This window comes from Ciconia boyciana, chromosome 3 (assembly GCF_034638445.1).
Source record: "Ciconia boyciana chromosome 3, ASM3463844v1, whole genome shotgun sequence".
In the NCBI taxonomy this organism is placed as follows: Eukaryota; Metazoa; Chordata; class Aves; order Ciconiiformes; family Ciconiidae; genus Ciconia; species Ciconia boyciana.
Window position 1 is genome coordinate 63,914,934 of NC_132936.1, and position 27,050 is coordinate 63,941,983.

General features: G+C 38.7%; 1 protein-coding gene across 4 annotated transcripts in view; it reads left to right on the forward strand.

Annotated features, from left to right (window-relative positions):
• The first annotated feature begins 627 nt into the window (after positions 1 to 627).
• The window catches only part of EYA4 (EYA transcriptional coactivator and phosphatase 4), a 50,152-nt gene continuing 23,729 nt past the window's right edge, over positions 628 to 27,050 (forward strand). Inside the window, exons 1-10 of one of the 4 annotated variants that reach the window (XM_072857913.1) lie at positions 628 to 748; positions 1,932 to 2,000; positions 7,308 to 7,400; positions 13,355 to 13,421; positions 15,343 to 15,485; positions 15,623 to 15,766; positions 16,766 to 16,845; positions 17,219 to 17,396; positions 24,833 to 24,969; positions 26,555 to 26,638. In XM_072857913.1, coding sequence (XP_072714014.1) covers positions 628 to 748; positions 1,932 to 2,000; positions 7,308 to 7,400; positions 13,355 to 13,421; positions 15,343 to 15,485; positions 15,623 to 15,766; positions 16,766 to 16,845; positions 17,219 to 17,396; positions 24,833 to 24,969; positions 26,555 to 26,638 — 1,116 coding nt within the window. Of the gene's footprint in view, positions 749 to 1,931; positions 2,001 to 7,307; positions 7,401 to 13,354; positions 13,422 to 15,339; positions 15,486 to 15,622; positions 15,767 to 16,765; positions 16,846 to 17,218; positions 17,397 to 24,832; positions 24,970 to 26,554; positions 26,639 to 27,050 lie in introns of those variants that run through there. The other 3 variants (XM_072857914.1, XM_072857917.1, XM_072857918.1) reach the window with 3 other exon arrangements.

The following is a 27,050-nucleotide window of genomic DNA, read 5'->3' on the forward strand; positions in this document are numbered from 1 at the left end:
TGAAATTTTACAAGTTTCCTAGAAATTACTCCGAAGAAAAAAAAAATCAAGTGAGCTAGTAAGAATATATGCCTTTCTAAGAGTGAAGAATCTTCCAGATGCACGTGAAAGTTCTGTTCGTTCACCCGTATGGTCTATTGCTGTCATTTAGTGTGGATGCAGTGACCGCTGGTGGTTGGAATACAGATAATGGGAGGCAGAAGTTCCTATTCTGACTTTTTGTGTAATGACTGACTTTTCACTTATTTTCTCTGTTTTCTTCTAAGAAATACCTATATATGTGCATTTATCCATTTGTCTCTCCATCTGTCCATCCATATATATGCACTCCCTCATGCACATCTTTTACAAGCTCTTTGAGCAGTTTCATAAGCCTGTGTCATTTACTTCGTAATACCTAAGGAAAAAGTTAAAAATACTGGCCTTGTTGCTGTACACATCAAATTATTAGCTACTTTCTTAGGTTTGGTAAAAAGCAAAGAAGACCTTAAAGGAACCTGTATTGATTTGATAATTTGGCTGCATTACAAACTCTCCATGTAAAAAAAGTTGTTATAGAAAAAGCAGATTATTATAGACAGTATCACAATGCATTTTAATACTGTCACCTTCTTCTTTAATAGGTCTATGGAAATGCAAGATCTAGCCAGTCCTCATAACCTTGTTGGAAGTAGTGATGCGCCGGGTAGTTCCAAACTGGATAAACCTAATCTCAGTAGCACATCAGTTACAACAAATGGAACAGGAGGTAAGTGTAAGACACTGCTGGCACATAGAAAGTTTTGGCTAGTTTTTAGTCATACGCATTTTTTAACATAATTTCAAGGATGAACATAAACCCATTTATAAACCCAGCAAGAATTATGAAAAAATGGCAGTCATACCAGTGTAGATCTACTAATTCCAACAGCACTTTTTTGATTTGCACCAACTGAAGTAAGAGGCAGAATGGTGCAAAGATGAAACAAGGAAAATCTTGGAATGGTTGATTTGAACAAAGTGTTAAAGGTTTGGTTATACCTGTTGGTAACTTGCAATCGATTGCATTTTCTGCGTCATACTTCATTGCTCAGTTATAATTTACTCTTATACCCTGAGCTACACACATTTAGGTTAATTTAAAATCTCTGTCAAAAGAAGTGCATCAAAATTAGGCTTAGGTTATTTTATACATGATGAACATGCTAATTCCATTTCTTGGCAGGTAATGAAAGTTTGTCATAATGAGATTTTTAGATTTTCCTCAGAAGTAACTGGTTATTACTGCTGTATCTATTACTGTAGGGACAGCACTACCATGCAGGTACAACACAGATGTTCCAATGCTTTCAGATAATAGATTCTGCCATGGCTGAATTGGAGCTGTAGGAGGCAGGGTCCCCCATTTTGAGATGGAGTCCTGTTCCCATTAGTGTCCATGAGAGTGACATCATGGCTACGAGTCAAGCTAGAGTTTCAGCCCTCTTTTTTGGAGTTTATATGTTGCTGTCTATTTTAACAGTTGGCACCAAGAAAATTTTTTTAGTTTGTTCTTTCTGGCCACAATGTAAAGCATTTTATTCACTTATCCCTATTTAAAAAAAAAATCTGTCAATGTCAATAAAAAGTGTATGTGCATGTGAGGGTAACAGAGCTCTGCAGAGAAGGGCTCAACTATTAAGGTTCAACCTATTTATATTTTTAAATAGAACCCTTATTCTGGCATAAAGAGAAGGGAAAACTTCAAGCATACCATTAAAGAACACTAATAACTAGATGCCTCTATATTATACTTGCATAAATAAGCCAGTTAAAATAATACTCATAAAAACAATACAGTGCAGTTTAAAGACTTGGCTCAAAGTGCAAAAACACTTACTTGCCTTGAAGATTATTCACGTACTATGAACAGACATTGGGACAATGAACCGTTATACCATTCCTGTTCTCAGGAGACAACATGACTGTGTTAAATACTGCAGACTGGTTGCTGAGTTGCAGTACTCCCTCTTCTGCAACAAGTATGAGAGACCCTGGTACAGTGCATGTGTGTGGTGGTGTGTCTCCGTAACTGCTGTGTAACATCTCTCTTGGTTTGCTCTGTTCTTTTGTTATGCGGTTTGAACATTTTCATGGGGTTTCCCCCCCTCTTTTTCCCCCATCCCTTCTCAGAGGCCTTTCCTACAGCCAGAAAGCTGGTAGGAAGTTGCAATAAATAGTTATCTTCCCATACTTTGAAAGCCATTTGATGAGCAAGGAGAGTTTAACCCCCTTAAAATTAGCTCAACTGTTGACATGCTCTGAGAGACTGGGAGAGCCCCATGGTGATCAACATTGCTGGGAACTGCCAGTAGTCAGCATTGCTGAAAGTCAGACCAATGGATTTTCCACAGAATGCCCATTTGTTTTTCTTTTATTTTTAGGTACAACATTGCATGATTACCTGAGCACAAATCAAGGTTGACATTATTGTTACTACTCCTACTACTACTTTCAGTATTAATTAAAGCTTATGTCTAGTGTGCTACTGCATGTAACTTTCCACATTACAAACATTTGGCCAAATTTTCCAAGCCGTTGTTTTCATTTATGAGTTTCTTCTCATGTATTATTAATTGTTATGAGTTATAATGATAAATAATAATTATATATGTGACTGTTGCAGTACATACGGGATTAATCGTAGGTGTAAACATGCATCACCATGACTCTCTACAAGCCATTACACGGGTGCTTAAGCTGTGCAGGTTTGGACTAAAGAAGAAAGATCTCAAAAAGTTTCCTTTTAAAAAAATCCTCAGAGTTAGCTTGCCATTTGTAAGCAACATATCCAGAGAGAATTTACCCCCAGAAAAGTTCAGACTTGAGCACAAAAGATCGTTTGCACTAGAATACCTGATTCCATGTGAATGCTCCTGCTCAGTTACAAGAACCTAAGTTTAAGGAAAGACTGAGCTAACTTAAGTCTGTCACCTCAGTTAACTGTTCAGCATGTTCAGATAAATGTGGAAGGTAGTAATTTAAGTACTAATTATCAGTAGTGAGGAAATGTACTGTGAAAGTCCTTGCATTACTTGCATTGAATCTGATTTTCCATAGGCAGTAGAACGTTTAGATCTGTGCTTCTAGTTGTGTATATTCCTAGGAAAACCCTTAAGGCTTGCTAAAAGAAAGAGGAAAATCGTTCCTGTGACAAGCTGCGTGGTTTATTGTTTTACATGAGCTTTTAGTCAGACTTGTTTGCTCTAATAGCTATTGCACTTGCTTGTCCTGCTTCATGCGTAGTAGTAGTATCTGTTGCCCTTAAAACTCTGTGTTCATTTTCTCAGGTTCTTTAGGAAAAAAAAGAGGTTGGCAGAGTAGTAGTCACGTTGGTCTGCTAAGTCCTTTCATCAGGTGAAGAACTTACGTTGTAGAAGCTGTTGCCTGTTGGGAGCTGTATTCTGAGTTTGTCTTAGAATAATTAAGTTTGGAAGGGATCCCTGGAGGTCAGCTGGGCCAACCCCTGCTCAGAGCAGGGCCAACTTTGCTGTTAGATCATGTTGCTCAAGGAATCGTCTAGTCGAGTGTTGAATATCTCCAAGGTGGAGGTGCCACAGCCTCTCTGGGCTCCTGTCCCAGGGCCTGACTATTCTCACGGCGAAGAATTTTTCTCTTACATCTAATCGGATTTTTCCCTTGCTGCACCTTGTGTCTGTTGCCTCCTGTCATTTCACAGGGCACCATTAGAGAAGAGTGTACCTTTGTTCTTTGTCATCTTTGCACCTTCCCATTAGATAGCTGCAGGCAGCAATTAGCTCTCCCCTCAGCCTTCTCTTCCTAGGACAGAACAAGCCCAGCTTCTTCTCTCTGTCCTTGTACATGGTATACCTCAGCCCCTGACTATCGTGGTAGCTCTACTCTGCTAGCATGTGCAGTCTTTGGCTGTTAGCAACACTCAAATGTATTTCCAGCTTGAGATTGCTTTTCGTTTTATTTTATGCTTTTATTATTTGATTATTACTCCTTCAATATGTAAAAGAAATTAAAACTAATCCAAACTTTAAAAAATAGAATATTGACTGTATAGTCATTAAAGTATTCATCCAAAATGCTTGTTCAAACTTAGTCTTTGCATTATGTCTAGAGCGGTTGCCATAGTAGTATCAGAACCACACTTTATCTCACATGCGGGAAACATAGGGATGATTCTGTGCTTTTAATTGGTGTCAGCTTTTATTTCGATTTCAGCTTTAAATGTTCCTGGGTTTTTGATCTGATGTTAGAATTTCTTTTTTTTTTTTTTTAGTTAGCTTTGTGCTTTTTCCCCTCTTGGTTTAATGAAATGCAACATAAAGAAAGAAAGGTAATAGTCCAAATGTCTAGCTGTCTAGCTACACTGAGGAAAGACCTTGATGAATTCCTTACTGTGATAAAATCTGAATGTGACAAAGTAGAACTGTTTAAAATCAAGCACATATAAAAATACTTTATATGTGTATTTTTCAACAAAGCACAGTGCCAATATGATGATTTTCCTCAAGTTAAGTACATGAGAGAGTTTCTTTTGTTTTAGATCCTTTTCTGCTTGACAGGGAGAGAAAAAGATGGTGACTATTGGTGCTGATTGAAGTGCACTGCAGCTGGCATTATCCAGAACTAGATACAACTCTAAAGTAAACATTTCAGTTCATTACTGAAGTTTTTGTTAAATAAAACAGTTAGGCACATAACTTTCTGGATGCAATACTGAGCATAGGTTTGTAGCTCAGTATGGGCAATAGTGGAATACCTTCTTGAATAGAAACAGATAACGGTGCTAAAAAGTAGTTTTTTTCATGTAGGTAAATGTCCATACCCTGCAGAGAAGAGAGACATGCATCTTATAAAGTAAAATATGACCAAAGATCTTCAGAGGGGAAAATACAAATCTTTCCATCTTAGTATGATTTTTTCATTCTCCTACTGAAGTACATGCAGACATCTGTATATAGTAATCAGAAAACAAATTAATTTAGTTACTTTTCATGCCTCAGGCAACAATATGTGTTCCACATGACTGAGAGGCCTGAGGTTCAGTGGAGGCAATTGTTTTGTGACAAATGACCCTTAAGCTTTTTCTTGATGTATATTCTATTGAGCTGATGAAAATAAAATCACATCTTTCTCATCTAAATAGAGAAATGGGAATGATTGATTACTCTTATGAATGAATTTGTTCATTTTGTGTAATTTTTGTCACAGCTTTTTTTTTTAAATCAGAAGATAATAGCCTGAAAAATGACAAGGAGTGCACAGCAGCTTGAAAAAATGTGGCTAAAATTCTTCACTGATGATTTCATATTGAATTAATATCCTGCTGCTTGCAGGGAGAATGTATGGGTGTGGCAGTTTTATTAAAGACAAACAATAATGAAAGGAGTCTACATTTAAAAGACACACATTCAAATATTTTTTAATCTCGCACAGTAAATGTAAAGATACAACTGTATAGCTTGTGTAAGAAAGTGCTGCTTGGTTTCCGTAGCACTGGGGCACCGGCGACACGGCAGGGCACTCTCCCTGTCACAGAGACCAATACATCCCGATTTCTCAAATGTTCCCTACTTGACGGGTGTCCCTTTGAATTCAGCATAGGTCACTTGTGCAATTGTAGACATCTGCAGCATCCCATGTGACTTACTGGAGCGAGATCCCTTGAGCGGTGTGACTGGAAGTCGGGTGTGATATCGTAGGAGAGGTGACTCACGCAGGGCCCGTCACAGGCGGCTGTATTGATAGCTGTGCAGTTCCCCGTGAGCTCCTCGTTGTGCTCACAGGCACAGGGAGGAATAGCAGAATGGGTCTATAGGTGGTGTTTTCCCGTGAGAAAACCAAACCCTTTATTTAGCTCATCCACTACCTTTTCATCTACAGACGGTAAGGGGGATGGCGAACTCGAGGGTAGCTCAGGCTGTATTTGGACTGAATCTCCCTCTGGAAGTACTTCTCTTTCTCAACTGGACATGAAGGGAGATTAGTATGCACCTAATTTACATGCTTAAGTTAGGTGACTTGAATCTGAGCCATAGTTTGTAAATACATTGCCAGCTCCGAACACGAAACTGCCCCCCTCCCCTTACTATTGCCAGTGAAGTCAAACGTGGATGCAGTGATGTTGACAGAGGAGAGCTTTGGTCAGCTTAGCTGATGTCCCTCAGAGGTGTCAGGTAACTAGCTGGCAGAAAATGCCTTTGCTTGGCATATGTTAGACCTGCTGGGGGGGTTCTGCCAGCCCGGCTGTCACAGCAAAGGCTTCTCCACAAATCCCAGACTGCGTCCTTGGAATTTCCATACCTGGCGTATGACCACGGCAGTGGCCCATGCAGGTCCTCATTGCCATTTTGCTCTGCGCCCCCAGGCAGCGACCGGTCCTGTGGTATCTATAAGCAAGTTGCTGATAGATGTGTGATAAATGCTCACACAGACCCCTAACTGACCTTCGCAAAGCAATTGTGATAATATTTTGATGGTTCCCACGTTTGCCAGTCAAACATCTAATAAAAGCTGCGGTGCATTCTGTACCACTGTGCCTTAGCACATCAATTAGAAGGGTGGTTCCCAAACTCCATTACGAAAGTCCATGCCAGATGGTCTGTTCAGGTAACATACTAAACTATAAAATCTAGATTGCCTCTGTGGTGCTTTCAGTTATAGCTCGGATGGTAGGAGTGCATCATAATCCGTAAGAAATAATTTGAGTTCAGAGTGGACCCAAATGTTTGGTAACCTCTGAGTTAGAAGCTGATTTGGTGTGGCTGTCATTTGTGTCCTACTCCAGTTCTTTTGCTTTTTGTCTTTTAAATTTCTCTCTTCATTTATGGCAAATTGCTTGTTGGTGACCTAGCTCAAAAAGCCCCCCACAGACTCTGTAAAAGGGGAAGGGGAAAGGCAGAATGCTGGCACTGTGAAAGTAATTTGCTTCTATACGAGCATGAAACCATATTATTATTATTATTGTTTCACCTGTCAGGCAAAACTCTTTGTTATGTGCTACATCCCTTGACAGCTAATGTTTCCTTCCTCTCTGTTACTCTTAGGGAATTGTTAGAATCAATTTGATTTATGTTGAAATCTCCCCAGAAGATATTCCAGTTGCTAAAACCTGTAGATAGACAAATGCACAGATAAAAAGCTATGTAGATGCATGGCCATTCCAGATGGAGCAAGTGCAGAGTGTCTCAATACGGTGGTAGAGGGCAGGTCGAAGCTATTGCACCGCATGCTTGTTCTAGCTGGACTACCGCTGGCGAGGCTGGCGTGAAGACTCCCAGAAGTCAAATCTCATGTCTACTTATTCTTCTATGTAGTGTCTCTTCTTGCAGTCAAAACAGAGCCCATGAACAGCAGTGAAACAACAACAACAACTGGAGATGGATCGCTTGACACTTTTACTGGGTCAGGTAAAGCCATAATAAGATCACGTATTGTTAGATGCACATTAATATAGCATTTAATAACCTTCACTAATGAACATTTCACTGCATGGAAGCAATCTTTAAACAACTACAATAAAGTAACATTTTAATACCAAATAATAATAATAATAATAATAATAATAATAATAATAATAATAATGACAGCATTTTCATTTTTGTAAATGAAAATCTAGAGTTTTCATGAGCTATGATCTTAAGGAAGCTTTAATGATGCCTAAGGCGATTACTGTATGCAAAAATCTTATAGTAATAATGTTATTATTGTACTGTAGATTTTTCTCAGAGTTAGTCTGGTACAATCTTAGGAAGAAAAAAAATGGGTTGTATTTGTAACAGCCATTCTGATTTGTAAAATTTAAAATCTTAAGGGCTATATTTCAGTGCTAATATTTTTATTCCTATCAGCAGTGTGTTAGTTTAAACACTGACCAGATTGCCATAAGCTACTTTCTTTCCATGAAAATAGAGTCTATATTTTACTTTAAATAATCATAAGCTTCAGTTACTTCTTCCTAAAAAATTCAAACAAACAGCAATTTTTAAGTAGATTCCTATAAATTATTAAAAGGTGATGACCTATGGAAATGTACATATAATCTGCCTTCTAATCATTAAGCTGAATCCTGCTGATAATAATATTAACAAGGAGAGGGGGGAGAATAAATTTTGCATCTGAAAATACCACTTCAGTGATGGCCTGACTGAAATGTCACTGAAGCCAGGAATCACCACTCCAGACTGATACTGCTGTTACTTTGGTAGACTTAGGTAGTCAAGCCCTATTTAAAGTATTTTGGAAATCACAATGTTTCTGTGTAATGGAAATATTTTAAAAATTGAGTTTATGTTTCTGGAATTGTTTTTTAGGCATCAGTAAATGCAGATATACTCTGAAGTATTTATAACAAATTCAGTGCCTGAAGAAAAGGTCTTTTGTGAGATGTAAAGCAAGCGTCTACTATTTCTGATTAGAAAAAATGAAAACATTGTCCTCATTATGATTATACTGAAAGGAACCCCATCAACATAAAGTCTTACAAGTTCCATAAAAAAATTAATAGTCTTGGCTAAAAAATAGCGTTTCTTTTTCACTCTGTTGTTACTCTATCCTAAAATTGTATTAGTAATGATTACAGATTATACAATGTCCAACCATCTATATGGCTGTGTCATTGTTGGTGAAATTTTATCAGGTTCTGCCATGTATTTAAGACATCTGAGTTGGATTCCATGTGTAAAACATGGCTAAGACAACATTTTCATGGAGGGGTGCCAAAAATTGCAGCCTCCAGTTCAGGCATAGATAGCTAAGTAACAGCTTGATTTCCCTAGGTGCCACTCACCCGTTAGCTTCCATTGACTTCAAAAGAAGTGTTGAGATCTCTACACTTTGGAGATTTGGAAACAATCGGTGCCTCCAAAAAAAGGCAGGAATTTGACCCTTACACAATAATTTTTGTCTGTTAGCCACCTGCATACTCAAAAGAAATATGAACCTGATTCTCAGTTTAGGCCACAAACTCAAGTATTAAATGAGTATGGTCATTCACAGTGGGAAATCAATAGTCTGCCTGTCTGGGCGATGTGCAGTCTTCATCGCCAGAGCGAGACGCAGAGCTGCCTTGGTAAGGCACTGAGCCTTTCATAAAGAGTAAATCCATTACTTTCACGCTTGCCTTTTACTGGTACTTGCAAATTGGACAATTTGGTTGGCTCAGTTTTGGGGAAGAAGTGCTAAAGAACAATAAAAACTCCCTGAAAAAGTATGTCTCTTTCTTTTTAACCTAACTGGTTATTTGGGAAGTTTAATGGGTTGCCAAAGACAATAAATACTGACTAGTAGAAAGATGTCATTTCAGACAAACCAGCTGCAATTGAAAATAATGCATAACAAAGCCCAACACTGAACAGTTTGTTTTTTTCCTAATAACCAGTGACATACGTGTGTTATTCCCAACTGTGACAAGGTGATAATGCTAGTACTTTCCTGCAGCTTTCAGAGCACCTGTGGGCTCATTTCGTGAGGATGCCTAGGCATATAGGCCACTAGCAGGGATATCACCTACTCTTGTCTTATACAAGCGTAGGTCAGAAGGACTCGAGCATCCTTTGTTGAGTAGGGAAGGATTTAGGTATGTTATTAAGTATTTTATGAAATGAGACATGGTTGAAAAGAGAAATCCTTGTGCTGAGACCCATTTGAGAGTCTGCCATGCAGAAATCCTCTCCTTCAAATATTCTACCCATTAAAATTGATTTCCATGCTCCAAGGGCAATCAAAACCTTGACGTGTCCTGGAGCCGAACAGAAGGCTGAACGAGCCCTGTGGGGTGTAAAGTAGCCAGCTCTGTCCCTACTGACCAGCTGTAACACAGAAAGTGATGGTCAAACAGACTGCGCGAGGTATAGGGCAGGAGAGACAGATTAGGCTTCACAGGTAACTGTGATGAAGCCCGATTTTTGATTGAAAAGTTGAAAACCAAAGCACATAGATCTCTTGAATTTAGAGTGGCGGTTGCCACAGTGGCCTTGCCCAGGCCATTGGGCAAGCTCCTGCTCAGGGCTGCAGCTCACGTGTTGCAGCTCACGCTCAGGGCTCCGGTTCCTCCATCCTGCAGAGCTGCCCCTGGGAGAAACCGTGCCTCTTAGCAAGGTGGAGAGTCACGTTGCGCACCCCTCTTCCTCCTCCTTTTTCTTCAAAGAATGACAGTTGGTAATTAATATCGGTGCACTCAATTTGGAGCTTTCTGGTCCTGCAGCAGACTCCCATTGGGGTGGGTATTCACAGGATGTGGAGAGCTGAACAGCCTTGAACTGAGCATTTTCATACTCTGAATTTGCTGCAGCTGCTGTCCTGTGAGTGCATGCATTCTTGTGTTTATATTGCTTACAATACTGGATTAATTTGAGAACTGTTTATCATTTCAATGGAGCGGCGAGAGAGGCATTTGATGTTCTCATCATCCTTTTTACTTAGTATTTATTACACACAAAAAGGATAGAGAATAAAATTTCTGAAGGCTGTAAAGGCGAAGTTAGGAAGCGCCACTGCTGTATAGCCTATGTTTGGTCCCCTTGTGTGTAGACATTGTGATTTTTTATTTAAATGAGATCCTTTTAACCTAACCTCTTTGCACAGAATTTTCCAGATGCGTAACGAAAAAATACAAAATTCCAGCCTGTGTTAATATACTGAACCCAACACATGCTATCAGAACAGTTTATAGTCATTTAAATTCTCCACAGCCACCTTGGCCAGTTGAGCTAACAGGGTAACTAGTAAGAGCTGGCTGTCAGCTTCTTGTCCCCTCTGTGAATCAGTGTTAGTGGGGACTGGAATACACCCTCAGCGCTGTAGTGGGACTTGAGAAATCAAGGGTCTTATACCTGCCCTGAAGAGCATTCTTCTAGTAAATTCAAGTAGTGAAGTCTTAGAAATATTTGCGTTTTTCAGAGAAAAAACAGTTTTGATTTTGTGTTTAATATAAGCAACGTAAAACAGTGTTTAGCCCTATTCATATAAATGGCTATATAACGTGGCACAGTTATAAAAACCGTAACAGCCTACCTCCACATCTCCTCCATTGCCAACAGCCCTCAGAAGTAGGGTTAGGAGGCTATCCAGCGGTGACAGTTGTTTTGATAACCCTGAGAATTACCAGTCTGATCTATGAGATGCAGGCATAGTCCACAGGCTCTGCTCAGTTATAATGTTCTCTTATGGTCGGTCTTACACCCTGTGTTTCTCAAACATCTCACAGTTTAAAATGTAGTGCACAAATCAGTGGGACAAGCTACCAGAGAAAGAGTGAAAGGAACAGACTTTTTAGTTTGAAAGGTACACAATTTACTTTGGGGGCACTTGCCGCCTTTTCCCTCTCTTCCCTGAAACCAGGAGTATCATCAGGGAAATTGAAAAAAAAAAAGGAAATTTAAAACCAGACACATTCCAAAAGTATTTTATTTTCTTGTCTGAATTTATAAAATAAGGTATATGCAGAAAGAATAAAAAAGCAGGCAGGACAGTTTTTGCTGAAAAACATTAGGTTTTGATAGTTCAAGTGATTTAAATGAACAGTCATTCATTTTTTGTAGTTTACATCAGGTGTGGTGGAATGGTAAATGTACTTTAACTAAACTGATTAATCAAGTGAGCTGTCATCCAGCAAATGATCAGACAAAAAGTGGAGCAGTACAGGCAAAAAAGGTCCGATAAGCCGATAATGGATCACAAAAGTTCCTTGCCCTGAGAATCACCAAGGTCACTCTGTTAGCTATTGCTTGTCGTTAGAAAGGTCATAGGGATACAACAGGGAAGACTAATTACTCTTCAAGTCTTAAATAACTGGAGCATCCTTTAGAGTTCTGTGGACTGATTGTGTTGATCAGTCCATAGACTGATCTATGGACTATGGATCAGTCTATAGCTGTCAGTTGGTCTAACTCTGGGAATAGGTGCATGCACACCTAGTGGATCACTCTGTGGACTGAGCTTAAACCACGGAAAGGCATTCTCAAAAAAAATAGAATATCCATGCAAAATTAAATTCAGCAGACTTCCATCACAGGCAAACCCTCAATATCTTTTCAATCAGCAACTCTTTTATGAAATCTGGTGGCACATGTTCCAAAAATTATTATCTAGTTGTTCTTAATTTTCAAGCCATACTCCACTGCACATTTTAAAAAGAAGCTAATTGTTTTTCTCCTACTGTATTTTCCTTTTAAATCCTACATGTTCTAAATGCATTTAAAATAGCTTTAAAAATACTAAGTTCTGCATATGTTCAAAGCAGTAGATCTCAAAGACGTTAATTAAGCCTGGATGTAGAAATACATCATGTTTCATAAAATAGTTAGGAACCTAAACCTATTTGTCACTTATATAATTCTGAAAGTTCATTTCTACTACCATTACGAACAACTCAGGAAGAGGGTACACTTTGAAGTACAACTATGATTGATTATACTAAAGAAATTCCAGTGCTTCATTGTGTACTACTTTAATCTTTTGAAAAGTGAATGAACAGCAGATGGCCTAATAAAGACACTCTGTATGTTTGCCCGGTATGGATTTGCTCTGAAGGGATTGGTTCAACACTTTAGAGTACATATATTTGGAATACATCTGTCTTAGTCAAGACAGATGGCTAAAGGAAAGAGAAACTTCCAAACACTTGGAATTAATCCAGCGTGAGCACCGCTTCTGAATGAAATTTTAATGGGATATGACCATTGTTCTGTTAGCTTTCTTGGAAGAATGCAGCTGTGGATAGTATAGACATACACATTTTGATGGCTACTGGACAGGACTGTTTATGCTTACTTTTGAAATAAAAATATTGTTGTTAGTGGCTATGTTCTAGTTGGCCTGTTGATAAGGAATGGTGTTTGTTTTCTAGTAGTCAATCCAGTATATTCCATCACCTAAGCTGACGAAAATTAACCACGCCCATATAAAATGTATTTTTCCTACCCAGTATTAAAATTAAACTTGTTAATGTGAGACTTTAAAAGTATGTGTATGTTATTTCAATCCCATGCAATGCCATATGTTAAATCACAAGATTCTTTTTAACTACTGATTTTAATACAACTTGCAAATTTGAAAGATCTATGGTGTGTGGATCAGATTATGTATGAAATTGCCTCTGCAATACATTCAGAAACATGTCAGTCAAGCTGAAAAAGCATGACATACCCATACCAACCAGAGACTTCTGTACAATGATGAATGATTTGGGAGTTTTTTAATTTTTATATTAAGATGTTGCAGTTCAGGTGACATCTACTTTGTTGCAAAGCTGTCCATTTCAATAAGCGCCTATGCTAATGTTGCTGCATTAGTATTCAGATGGTTTGGCTGTATTGGTCTCATGATGTTTCTAACTGCTCTACTCTTGTTTTCTGTTTTGCAGTAATAACAAGTAGTGGCTACAGCCCAAGATCAGCGCACCAGTACTCTCCGCAGATATATCCCTCCAAGTTAGTGTCTGCACCTCTTCTAGTCTTTTATAGGGAATTGACCTTGGCTGTAGGCAGTTCTGTGGTTTGTTGCAAACAAGTGTTCATCAGCAAAAGAAACAGAGAGAAAGGAAAATACTTAAGCCTCAGTACTGATTCCATTATAGTTCTCTCTCCAACTTTTTTTTCCTCACATGACTGCGGAGTAAGATCCTACTCTGCAGTACGGCATTAACTGCACAAGAAATACCTTTGAATATCTGCACACACAGAAGGAAAAAATCGGACTCTTACGTTCTCAGACATCAGCATCTTAACAGTGCTGGCAATGTATACAGACATATTTTGAAGAAGACAATTTATATTTAGAAATCACAATTGCATGTGCAAGATGTGTACTGGGGGGTAAGCCTGTCACAGACCCTCCCAGTGCCAGCATTGCCAAACGCTTCCAAACATTCCACAGTCATGAACCACCCTTTCCTCCTCCTTCTCCGGTATCATAAGATTTAAAAATCAAATAAATTGGATTAGCTTTTAATCTCATTTTTTTCACTTTTAAGCCAATGGCTGTTGTTAGGAATAGAAAATTTCTTTCACCTTTTTTTGAGGAAAACAGACTCTTGGGCAATCACATGAATCCAGGAGTGGGAACTTTAGGAAAAAGCACCGAAGATGTTATATGAAACTGCTGCAGTTGGCAGGCTATTAGTTTGCTTGTCCTACGATCAGTCTTGTGCACAAGGGTGCTTGATTCCAGTATGCCATCCATTTGTTTCCGTGTATTTGCCACAACTACCTATGTGACTTTGATACACAGAAAACATTGAAACTGTAGGTGCTTAGGCTTTTTCAAGTTTCTTTAACAAATTTGCATTCATATCATGATAGTCAATATTTATTGATACAGAAAGTAGATGCCTGAACTAAGAACAGTCCACCTTATTCCACTTAAAACAGGTTTTGGCAAACTGTATCTGATACTTTTGGCCAAATACATTACAAGGTTTAATAGAATTTTTAATCTACTGTAATAATGTATTGGCATCTAAATTAATGAGTAATCCTTTTCTGATAGTAACTGCTGCCAACTGTACTGAACTAATTAGGAAGAAAAAATAAAAAAAAATTAGAATCTGAAATTTAGTCATGGCTTTTAATGGTCAGGTTTCAGTTAGTGTAATTCTGCAGAGTGTGTTTATTCAACCCTTGGTCCATAAAGTCTTATTTGACTTACAAAACAATCCAAGACAAATGTTTCTCTGTATGTTTTTGCAACTCTGGAGGGCAAAAATTTTAAACTTGATTTTATTCAATCTCTCTATAAACCCCCAGTATTTATAAATAAAAGACCATTTTTATTTCCATTCTATTTTCCTAGCCCATATTTTCCGAATGTTTAAAGCCCATCTGGTTACCAAAGTATTGCCGTCAATATTTTTCATGCTGCTCTCAATGGGCACAATCCATCTCCCATTGAAGCCAGAGGCTAGATGTCTGTTGAAGCAGGACCGTACACAGAGGACATAATGTAGTAGCTTTAATGTTCACCTCTATATTTCCTTTATTCTTCTCGTCCAATTTTCCCTCCACTGGATTAAAAAAGCGTGAGGGCTTTTCTGATTTAAGCAGGCTGATCTCGGCTCAAAGGGGACAAATCCATATAAAGCTGTATAGCGGTGGCACAGTCCACCTGGAGCTGGACACAGTAGCTTGAGAATTAAATTGTAGTGATGGGACAGCACACTGTGCCCTGGGGAATGTGAGCCAGAGTGGTTTTCATCTTATTTCAGTGGGTGATGGAATAAATCCCAGAAGAGGAACAGCTGGCAGAATAATGAACTGCCTTTGGACATCTTTAAACCTTTTTCTTTACTTTATTGCTTGAATCAACATACAAAGTATTTGTTGCCACAGTAATGCTATTTTTCCTAATATTTAGGCCCTATCCACACATTCTTTCTACACCAGCAGCTCAAACAATGTCTGCCTATGCCGGACAAACCCAGTATTCAGGAATGCAGCAACCAGCGGTCTATACAGCCTACTCACAGACAGGACAGCCGTACAGCTTACCCACTTACGGTATTTGACCTCTTATTACTTCACCTTACATAGACGTAAGAGCAATGCCGACGTGAATGTTTTTTGCTTTCTTTTTTATTTTCCCAACTGTAAGAAAATATTTTAAAGAATCAGTTGAAAATTAATTTCTTATACAGATTTGGGTGTAATGTTGCCAGGCATCAAGACGGAAAGTGGGCTCTCGCAGACCCAATCACCACTGCAGAGCGGGTGCCTCAGTTACAGCCCAGGGTTTTCCACCCCGCAGCCAGGCCAAACACCCTACTCTTATCAGATGCCAGGTGAGTAGCCACCACCGTCAGGGCTCATCCCATCTCACTGCTGCCGACGGCCCCCTCTTCCCTCATATTTATGATGTATTTCCCATTCATTTTTGTGAACTCTGGCAAGTACGCTTGTCAATGACAGCTAATTTTACCTCTAAAATTTAAAGCTAAGTATTTTTTTCCGGTACTGGTATGCCTATATGTATTCATTTTGGTTATCTGTTGATTTAGATCTGGTCATGCAATGCAGTCCCTATCTGCACCTTTATTTTTTCATGGGGTGAAATCACATGGCAGGACTGGAAGCATTTGTTGTATTTATTAGCACACACAAATCACTTTTCCTTGTTCCCATGTGTCTGAGTATGACATCATTTGATACTTGTTTCTCTTTGGATTAACATAATTTGTTAGAATTTCTTCTTAATTCATATTTATTCTTTCATTTATTATTCAATTATTAATGCACTTATTACCCTTTGATCATTGATAACCTGCTTTATTTGGGTAATTTTTAAGCTTCTTATACAAGGGTTAATCTTTTAAATGTTACAAATTACAATATGAATCATCTGACATGTTGAAAACAAGGACATGCCTCATTACAGATCGATTAAAACCACATGGATCATTAAAATATTCTTTGGAAAGTTTTTTGTTTCATAAGTGAACATACACTAAAGTGTTAGAACCTAGAAATGAAGGCAAAAGAGAAAAACAATATTTGAGGAGAGGTGAGACACTGGAATAAATTGAAAAATGCTTTCTCGATCGGTGTGATGACTTACTGCGAATACCTTCCTTGCATGGTGTGAAGAGGAGTGTATGCCTGTGTGTGTGGAAGTAGCAGTTGATTTCTTTTAAAGTTTCATTACAACGTTTTATTGTTTAAATAGAAAATAAAAGTTGTTTGTTCTTCTGATTCATCTATATCTTAACATGGAATATTGTATTTAGAATTTTATTTTGATTCACAAGCAAGTTCTCACAGTTAATTGCATTTTTTAATTTTAGGTTCTAGTTTTACACCATCGTCCACTATTTATGCAAACAATTCTGTTTCAAATTCTACAAACTTCAGTAGTTCACAACAGGTATGAATATTAACATTTTTGTTTGTCAATTACAAAGGATTTATGTAACTCAAATGATAGTATGTTATTTTAATTTAGATCTGTTATGTTGAATCAGACTCACTGTGGTTCAATGCTATTTTCTGTGGAAAGCGATCAAAATCCCAGTGGAAGCCTAGCTGCATCTTTTAGCACTTAAATACTTCAGCAACCTCCCTGTAGTCTTTTAGTAAATATCCTTAAATTTAAAAATGTTAAATATCCTTAAATTAAAAAAAATCTAAACCCTCAAAACTCTTGCAAAAGTCATATGATTGCACACTTAGAAATACTTAATGGAAAAATCACTCGTTACTCCACTTAATTAAGTACTCTGCTGCATTTGCTGTTTTAGGATTATCCATCATACACAGCTTTTGGCCAAAATCAATATGCACAGTATTACTCAGCATCAACATATGGTGCATATATGACCTCAAACAACACGGCTGACGGCACTTCATCGTCAACCTACCAGTTACAGGACTCTCTCCCTGGCCTGACTAGTCAACCAGGTACAGATCTACATTCAGGTGAAAACAATTTTTGTGTTTTATTCTGTACTTGTATAAAGACAAGATTTCCATATCCACCTTGTTTGAATATTGACATTTTAATCTCATGCCTTTCAGAAAACTTTATCATGCAAACCAGCCAAAATATGTGCTTTTTTTTTGTTTAGTTAGGAAACCTGTCTAGTTCGTTTGTTAGTTAAATAAAGCTCTTTGCAGACTGAGATGGTCGTTAGTGGAAGGAGCAGGCCCGAAAGAAGTTACAACAGTCTGGTAGGGATCTGTTAGCACTGAAAATGATACATGACCAAACCTTTAGTGAATTTTGAAATAAAAAGTCAATGAGCTCTCCTATTACGGACAGTGGAACATTCCTGTATCCACCTACATATTCTGAAGTATTATGTAAAGAATTTAAAACCAGATACTCTTGTTCATTTCATTATGCCCCAATCATGCTAGCAAGACTACATGGGCTTTATTCCAATGTATACAAGCCGTGCTTGCTAATTCACAAGTTTAGGTAACTAAGAATAGAGCAATCGGTTATTAGCACAAATCTCTCTCAAAAAATAGCATTGCAGTAGCTGAAGTTGCAGAAGGAAAGTTCTCAGGAGACGTGAGGAGCCTCCCTTTGCCTGCCCAACTCTGCCCCCTTCTGCACACCCACCACAGCACAGGGGCTTGTCAGGCAGTTGTGTTCCCGGGGCTCCTCTGCTGGGTAATGGCAGCTCTTCATTTTTTCTCATTATCGTTATAACCCAGTTCACAGTCATTTACCTGCTCCGTTCTGTGTGTTCTGCAAACAAACACAAATGTTAATATGGATTTCTTTTATGGTTTTTTTCATGCTAGATTTCTCCATTCCTGAAAATCTCACCAATTTATTTTCCCTTATTTAATGTAAATGGGACTAAAGTAAAGAAAAGTTAAAATAATGTATTTGAAATCATTCATTGTATAGTGCAGAGCTAAGAAGATCTTGGTGGGCTAGTTTAGGAATTCACAGCCACAGTCAGACAAGTGTGGTATCCTTCCTGGGTGAACAGAGCCTGCTTTTTCATGCTCACTTTCCTGTACTGGTTCTATTATATAGGAAGTTCTTAAAGATCTAGCTCAGTAATCTGTCATATATTCATAACCTAAGTAGCCTACTAAGGCTGTGTGTAGCATCTATGGGAGAGGTTATCAGTTGCCAGCTGCCTGGCTCAGCACTCTTAGAGCAGTCTCTTCCAGGGACACTGGCTTCACTCGTGCAGCATGGGTAGCGTCTGCCTTACCCACAGACTGTGAGCATTTCTAAAAAGACTAACAAACTGGGGTTTGGATTAGGCTCTGAATAGGGGGGAAATGTGCTTTAATCACAAAATCAACTCATTGCATAAATCTTCCTCATTCTCATCCTAACAACTGCACCATCCCACTGAAAAGTACAGTAGAAAAACTAATGTATTATAATAGTGAATTTGTACAAGGGAAGGGTAATACTGTGTAGAAAAGTATAAACAAGGCCTCATACTTCATATAAGCTGCTTAAATTTACTAAAAACGTTGGAATTTTAATTGCATGAGTTGAAATTTTTCCTAGCCAGCTGTTTTCCTCAGGCTGTTTTTTAAAGTGTGTGTCTGTGTGTGCATGCGTGTGTTTGTGGTACGGAATGGAATGGATATGGGGAGATACACATTCCCTTGGTTTTTGATGAAAGTGTAAATGTTATTCAGTAGTCTCAGAATGCAAATTTAGGGAAAAAAAGCTAAGAGGTAACTTGAAATCAAGTGAAATTTCAACAGTTGCAGGACATCCATAACAGACACAAATCATATGTAAAGTATTTTTTAAAAAGCGTGAAGAGTACTCACAAGTGATGTTTTGATAACTGCATGTCCTGTGTACTTTTCCTTGCTCCTTTGTTATTCCTCCATATTCTTATTTGTGAAAATCAGACAGTGTTTCCCATATTGTCTCTCCTTTGTGTATCTGTGTTTCCTAGAAATGCTGTATAAATTCACCATGTATTACAAACTCCCTTAGTATTGAATAGCGTTGGCAAAGAAAAGGAATCTTACATAGCTTGAACAGGTTGAAAAAATATTGAAGGCTTCACATCTATGAAACAGTAAGGATTTTTCTTGTTTGTGGATTCTTTAAGCGTATGAACTTGTTTTCTTGTTAAGTAGGTTGTGCATCTGAACTTACAAATCTGCCCACACACTCCTTATTTCTGTGAAGTGTTGCACTGATCATGCGATCCTCTGCTGAGAGTGAAACACCCACTTTGCAAATACATGACATGCCTGTGCCCTTCTGTGTCACTGTAAAAATAAATTTCCATCAGCGAGGTGCAGCGTCTTGGAGATCACTTCAGATACAGTCGAGCATGCTGCAGAGCTTCAGCACTCACCGTGTTCACTTGCTGTCTAACAGGCCTTTATTGCTCGGTCCTTAAGATTTACTCCAACTAAAACCTAAGATTAAATACAGCAAGGCACTTCACTCTTCTGCCATCTCTGCTAGCTATTAATTCAAATAACTGATCAAAGCCTCTAGTACTCTCCACGCATACAGGATTTCTTGTTTTCGTAATAAAGGCCCATCAGATCAAAAGTTAATATCAGTTACAATTTTATTTATTGACCAAGTAAAGAAAATGAGATGAAAATTGAAAGAGACTTTACTCTTTCTGCTACTCATAACAAGCAATAACACATTACAAGCCAGGAAAAAAAAAAGCTTGAAATGTTGAAGCCATCTTCTGGCTGCTCTATCTGGTAAGAATATGTAACAAAAGTCAATCCATAAGGAGAGTATGAAGGGGCTCAGAAGTTCATCCATCCCACATCTGTGTAAGGCTCAGCTCCTTAACCTTCCCATGGAGTTCTGTTCTGAGCTTGTATTGTGCCTGCCCTATATTAAGATTTTTCAAAATGCACTTGTTACCACAGAGTATCTGTGAGACAAATAGGTATCTCCAAGGGCACTTCATCTCATATTGGGATAAGTCAGATGAATCCTGAGATGAGGTCTCAGGAGATGAGTACATTTGAGTACATTTGATGAGTACATGAGGACATTTAATCTAGGGCAGATAAAATTCTAGCAGAGGAAATAGGCCTGGGTAAAAGCTTCATGTTTAGGCACCTCATTTTCATATGTCCAGAGTTAGGCGAGGTGAATCACTTGTAGGATATTAGCTCCAGTTTGGTTACTGGGATGCAGCAGAGCTTGGTCTCTCTCAGTTTGGTACCCACAATGAAGTCACCCTTTGCAGCTTCTCCAGGAGATGGCATTAGGTCTATATGCAGACTGTGCCCACACCTCTTTTCTCCTGCTTAAGTGGTACAACTGTGTTTTCACAGGGAGGAGGGGTTGTTCACATCAGTCTAGAGGTGGGAAACAATGTTCTGGATATGAAAGCCCACCTCCATTTGTAACAGTGGTGCTGTGACTAACTCCCTGTCCTCTAACCGCAGCTGCTGCCAGGTCTCCATGGCATGGAAGGCTTCATGCTGGACATGAACCAGTGTATGAGCACGTGTATGAACATCTGTGATGAAGTGGTCCTTCCATGTTCTGGTTTTAACATTTTCCTCTTGCTTTATTGGATCGCTGATGCTGCTTATAGTTCCAGTGGAAGGAGGCTATGAAGTATATTTATTAGGCATGTGCTGAATATTGGAAAATCTAAAAAATTTCAAACATTGCAATAAAATTTCTGTCTAATATGAGCTGCAGTAGGAACTCTTCATGAGGGTAATGTTTTCGGTACTCTTTGGTACTAGAATTTCTCACATTCTTTTATGTTACATGGCTGAATTTTTAATAAGTTTTCCTTTTATCATCATTGACCTCATTTCTAAAGCAAATGGAGGATAAGAAAATGCAGTTGCTCCTTTAGCCTGCTGTGGGTAAAAAGCAAATCAAGCAATTAAGCCTACAGTTGTTCAAAAAACCATGCACTACTGACTTCTGCGGTTCTAAAATAGATGCATACCTTGCATTCAAGTAAGAGACAGCTGCTCATTCTGATTTAGAGATTAGCATAATGAAATAAAGTTGGCTTTAAATATCTAGAACTTACAAGGTACAGTGATTAGTTACAGTACTGATTAATGGATAATTATGCAATCATGTACAGTGTTGGCCCAAGCAGAAGCCTGGGGCAACTGGTAATGGCTAATGCTAAATGAAAATTGAAGTTATTTACTTCAGTTGTTGGATACTTTCAAAGAAGATTTAGAACAGGGCTTTTTTTTATATTTCATTTTTGGTAGATTAGAGTAAACACACTCATTGAGAACAGATGCTTTAATACATTACTGTAGAAATGAGTCTTGATTTTGTTGTAAAATGTTGAAATGTTATAAATATGAAGACTTTTGTGTAAGAATGTAAACATTCATCTTCACTTATTTAATTTTTGCCTTTTCATTTCTGGGGTTTGGTTTTGGGACATTTTTTCCACTCCGTCAGAAAAATCTAGGAAATTATATTTTTTTCGTACAGAACTCTCGCACACTCTTTTGAACTTCTTTTGAAGCCAGTGTAGGTTTTGCTGCATGAGGATTCTGGTTATGAAGCATCTTTTTGTACATTTGCACATTTACCAAAGTATAGTTTGCCTTTCTTCTTACGGGGAAAGAACTAAGATAATGTGACCTTATTGATCACTCCACTGCCTGCAGTGTCCTTACTGACATCAACACCATGCTGGGAATAGAAATGATTAGTCAACAAGAACTCTCTCTCTCCGTTCTGTAGGAACATGTGAAAACACCATGGGAACCTTATTCATTAGATATTATTATTGCTGCTTAATTTTCCTGTCATTTATTGGCAAATAAGAGTTTTAGCTGAAAGAGAAACTACTATAGAATGCATATGATCCTTATCCAAATCAGGACAGCCCCATCTAAAATGGTATCTGGAATAAATTCTCAAATTTTGGTTTTGAAAATCTCTTCTTAGCTGCTGCCTTAAAGTTTGTCTCTGTTCTGCACAAGCAGAGAAGCATGTTGGCTTTGCAACCTTGAAGCAGTCATCACCTAGTTTGAGAAAAAAGTAGTAGTATCTTCTTCCAGGCGATAGCAGAATAATTTGAGTACTTTCCCAGGATGTGAGAGAGACAGATTTTATTTCCTCCTGTTTCATGGGGGATTCATCACCTTCCACTTGGTGGTACAGGGATGTGGATTCTGGGCCATGAAAATATGTCTCTATACTTCATATATATCAATCATTCAGTCAAACACACAAGTGTACCCCGGAGAAGACAGTGGAACCTAGATATGTCCTTCTCCAGGTAAATGTCCTAACCAATACACTCGGGAACTAACTTTCTTCTTATTCTTCCCTTTCCTTGAATCTTGAATTCTTTCCTCGCAATGTCTAGAGCTCCCATTCAGGAACGTGACATTATGGGCTTAAATCTTATTCTTCCAAGAAATACAACAGTATTTTTTCCAGTCAAGATATATAAATATATCTCCCAGTGTATTTATTTTAATAATCTTCTGTATGTGGTTCACTGTAAGGTATAAATAGATGATGGAAGAGATTAAGAATTTAACTATTGTGTTACATTATGCACAGACTCTTAATTGAGACTGTGGTCTATTTTTTCTTCTTAGAGCCTGCTAGACCAGAACTGTTTTTTTCTTTGTTGTGGAAGGAGAATGAGGTGAATGACTCAGGGAAGATCACAGAAACATTCAATCATTCATGTTGGAAGGGACCTCTGTGGGTCTTTTGGTCCAACCTGCTCATGGATGAGCCAACTTAGATCATGTCGCTCAGGGCTGTGTCCAATGGAGTTTTGAGTATCTCCAAGGATGGAGAATGCACAGCCTCTCTGGGCACCTGTCCCAGGGCCTGACCACTCTCACAGTGAAGGATTTTTTCCTTGTATCTAACAGGAATATCCCTTGCTGTGATTTCTGTCTGTTGCATCTTGGCCTTTCTCTGCATACCTCTGTGAAGAGTCACTCAGACTTTCCTCCTGCGTGCTCAGCCCCTTAACTGTCTTGGTGGCCCTCACTGGGACTAACTCCAGTTTGTCAATATCTCCCTTCTGCTTGGGGACCCAAAGCTAGACATTTTTCCAGACATGGTCTTGCAAGTTCAGAACGGAGCAGAAAAATCACTCTGCTTGATCTGCTGGCCACTTAGTGATGCTCTTTAGTAAAAATGAAAAATGTTCAGATTCCAGCTCAAAATCAGATGCATCATAGGTGATTCTTAGGAAATATTTGTACTAAGTGTTAATTTATTCTGTAGATGTGCCATCATGAGCACTTTTAATAAATATTACCAAAGTAGGCCAGAAACACACAATTACATGCAACACAAGGACTCCCTTGACTCAAACTCTGTAGTAGATGTCAGATCAAAGCTGTACCCTTTCCTTCTTTAATGGGTAAAAATCAAATCGTTAATAGGATAGATGATGAAGGAGGATTTATGTCATTTAGCACTTGGGAACCTAGCCAAGCTGCATTTATTGCTAGCAGTTTTAAAGGGGCACTGAAGATACTGTGTTATGAAGAAAAGGATATTTTCCATTTACTGAGCTGGGGCATAAAAGGACTTTGTAAAGGGAAGTTCCATGCCATCCTTCCTGGAGATACCTTCTTCAGTCTATCTGTCTTAGCTACTGGTTTGTGATGACCTCTAATGCCCTTTGTCACCAGCAGAGGCAAAATAGATTAAATGAGTAAGTCAGGGACAGGCCTGAGTGTTAAGAGCAACTATGCCATGCCAGATTGAAGGTCCTTCCAGCACATCTCCTCTCTGATAGCCGACAATAGCTGATACTTAGAGAAGGATGATCAGAATACAACAAGTACGACTTCACCCTCTTTCTGGTAGTAAGTGGAATATTGCATTTAATATTATGACTTTCCTCTGCCAGTTTATGGGCAGAGGTAAGGTGAAAAAACAATGAACTCTACTAAAGAGCAGGTGACATGGGAGGAGGAGATGAAGCAGGAAGCTGACTGGCTGTTCTGGTGCATGGACGAGTGCCAAAGGGTGTTCTGGTAGAAGTAACACAGGACTTGGAAATAAGTCCAGCTGAACTCCAAACATGGGAAATGAACTACTTTAACTAAAAGGCACTTCATGTTTTGAGAAATCATTAGTGTGAGTTCTAAAATACATCTTCCTTGGATGTATCAGTATTTTGCATGGGCTCGTGTATTTGTATATAAGTCTGCACATACATGTGTCATTTTAATCTTTCTCTTATTCTGCTAAGGTTTATAATGTTTCCTTGGTAAAATCAAAAGTGTGTGTGGCATCTGCAGATTCCATCTACATAAGACAAACCATGTTATTACTTATAAAACTTTTTTAGGTGCATCTTGTGGTTGAGTTTGCATAGACACGTCTCGCTTTGAGAAAAAAAATTTATTGTTTAAAAATCCAGCACTAATTTTGCCATGAATGGTTGACTTTACAGGGGAGTTTGACACAGTGCAGAGCCCCTCCACGCCAATCAAAGATCTTGATGAGAGAACATGTAGGAGTTCTGGGTCAAAGTCTCGGGGTAGAGGGCGGAAGAATAATCCATCACCCCCTCCGGACAGTGACTTGGAGGTATGCCTGCGGTAATTGATGAATGGTAATGTGGAGGTTTCTTCTGATGAAAAGTAAATTCGGAAAACTACAGCTGTAGAAATAGCTTAAAGCATTTTAGAAAGCATCGTGGACTCGGTCTAGCTGAATACATAGCTAGCTAGCTGAATACTAGCTGAATACAACAGATATTAGTTGCTGTTTTAACATACATGTACAACGAGACATTACTGTTCTGTATGACAAAGTTAGGCAGAAAAGTAAATGTGATTCAGCCTTGCGCTTTTTAGCTCTAGGATTGCATGTCTTTCTCATGCAATAGAACCACAAAATTGTGAGACTTCTGTATTCAAAATTGTCACCTTTTCTTTTAGTTTTTTGAATAGGAAATCTCAAATATATTGCTCAGCTTAATTACATGCATTTATGAATGCAGTGTAAGTATGCAGGATGATCTGGGCATAGCCTTTCAAATACATAGGCACAGGTTTGTCCTTGTGCTTCTAAGTAACGTCAGGGGATTTCAATGAGGCAGCTTACATCAGTGAAGTTATGGCTGTACTTAAGTATGTGCAAGATCAGTGCCTTAGTGAAGAAATATATCTGCCTAATATATGGGGTGACGATTTAAAACACAAGTGACCTCTTAGCAACAGAGTAGTTATAGTCTTATTACTCCTGTGTTAGCAGTGTGCTGCCTTACAGTGACAGGAGGAGGAGGAGGAAGCGGAGTGCCTGTGTGCGTGTGAAACACTCCAGCTCTGGCATCAGGGGAGCGTGCTGCCGGCCGCTGCCGTGTGTCCCCTGCTGCCACCAGACCGGCAGCCCTGGCCAGCCCCACTGCTGTGCCTTCACTGACCAGCCCCGGGTACAGCAGAAGAGGAGACCGTTGCTGGGACTTGGCTGGCCGCACGGCTGCTCCTGGGGTGGCAGGGGGGCTGGAGCCCTAGGCACCAAATGTAAATGCCGTTGCTTTTATAGAGAAACTTACACATTTTTTGCTTTTCAAAGGATTTAACTTTTCCAGTGAAAATAATAACTTGTTACATTTCAGTTTTCCTGTTTCTTCTATAGTTTACCAGTGAAAATGAACCCCTTATCAATATAAGGAGTTTCTTTCCTTTTTTTTTTTTTTTTGAGTTAGAATAATCCGTTTTATCTTACAATATTATTTAAATTCTGTATGACATTATATGTGGCATATAGCACTTTTACCCGAGCCTTAATTTTAGCTATGGAGGAGAAATAAAGAAGAACCTTGAATCAGTAAGACTTGCAGAGAAGTATCTGAGAGTACTGTTTATCCTGAAGTCAAGTTAACAATTGTGTTTGACTGCCATCACGTTTCTGAAATCTGTGTTATGCAGCTGTTTTGAAAAGCCTTTTAGGGGACAAATAAGAAATGGTTGAAGAGTTCAAAAGTTACTCTCCTTCTGACTTTTTACCATACCTGATACACTGTTCTTGCTGATTTTCAGAGAAAACCTGCTTGGTTAAGTGATTAGTTAAACTTTAGGACTGAGTTGACTTTTAGCCCCCCAGGTGGGATGGTGGTGGGACTTTGATGTTATGTGTTTAATAATACTGTCCCCACTTCTTTTTTCAGCGTGTATTTGTTTGGGATTTGGATGAAACAATCATAGTTTTTCATTCGCTGCTCACAGGATCCTATGCACAGAAGTATGGCAAGGTATGTGAGCCATGAATTTTGTGTCGATTCACTGTATCAGAGCGATCTGGCCTGCACATGTACGTGTTTTTCACCTTCCGTGTTCATCATGGCTTGGGTGAAGGTAGAGGGAAAATATACAGTAAACCCCATTTTCAGAGGGTTACTGTGAAAAAGTCAAGGACGGAAATGAGACATAGACCCTAAGCACTATATATGAGGCAGGGCTGAAGCAGATGCTGCAAATGAGGGAAGAGTTTATAGAGGAACAAGGATGAGTTCCTGAGATACATTGGAGGAGACACTGCAGGGAGATAATAGAGGTAATGGGCAAATGGAAATAACTGACTGTCTGGATGCGTAGAGGAAGAAATAAGAAATAAACTGGAGCGATGGGTGAATTTATGGGGAAATTGATGAATCAGAATGAGCA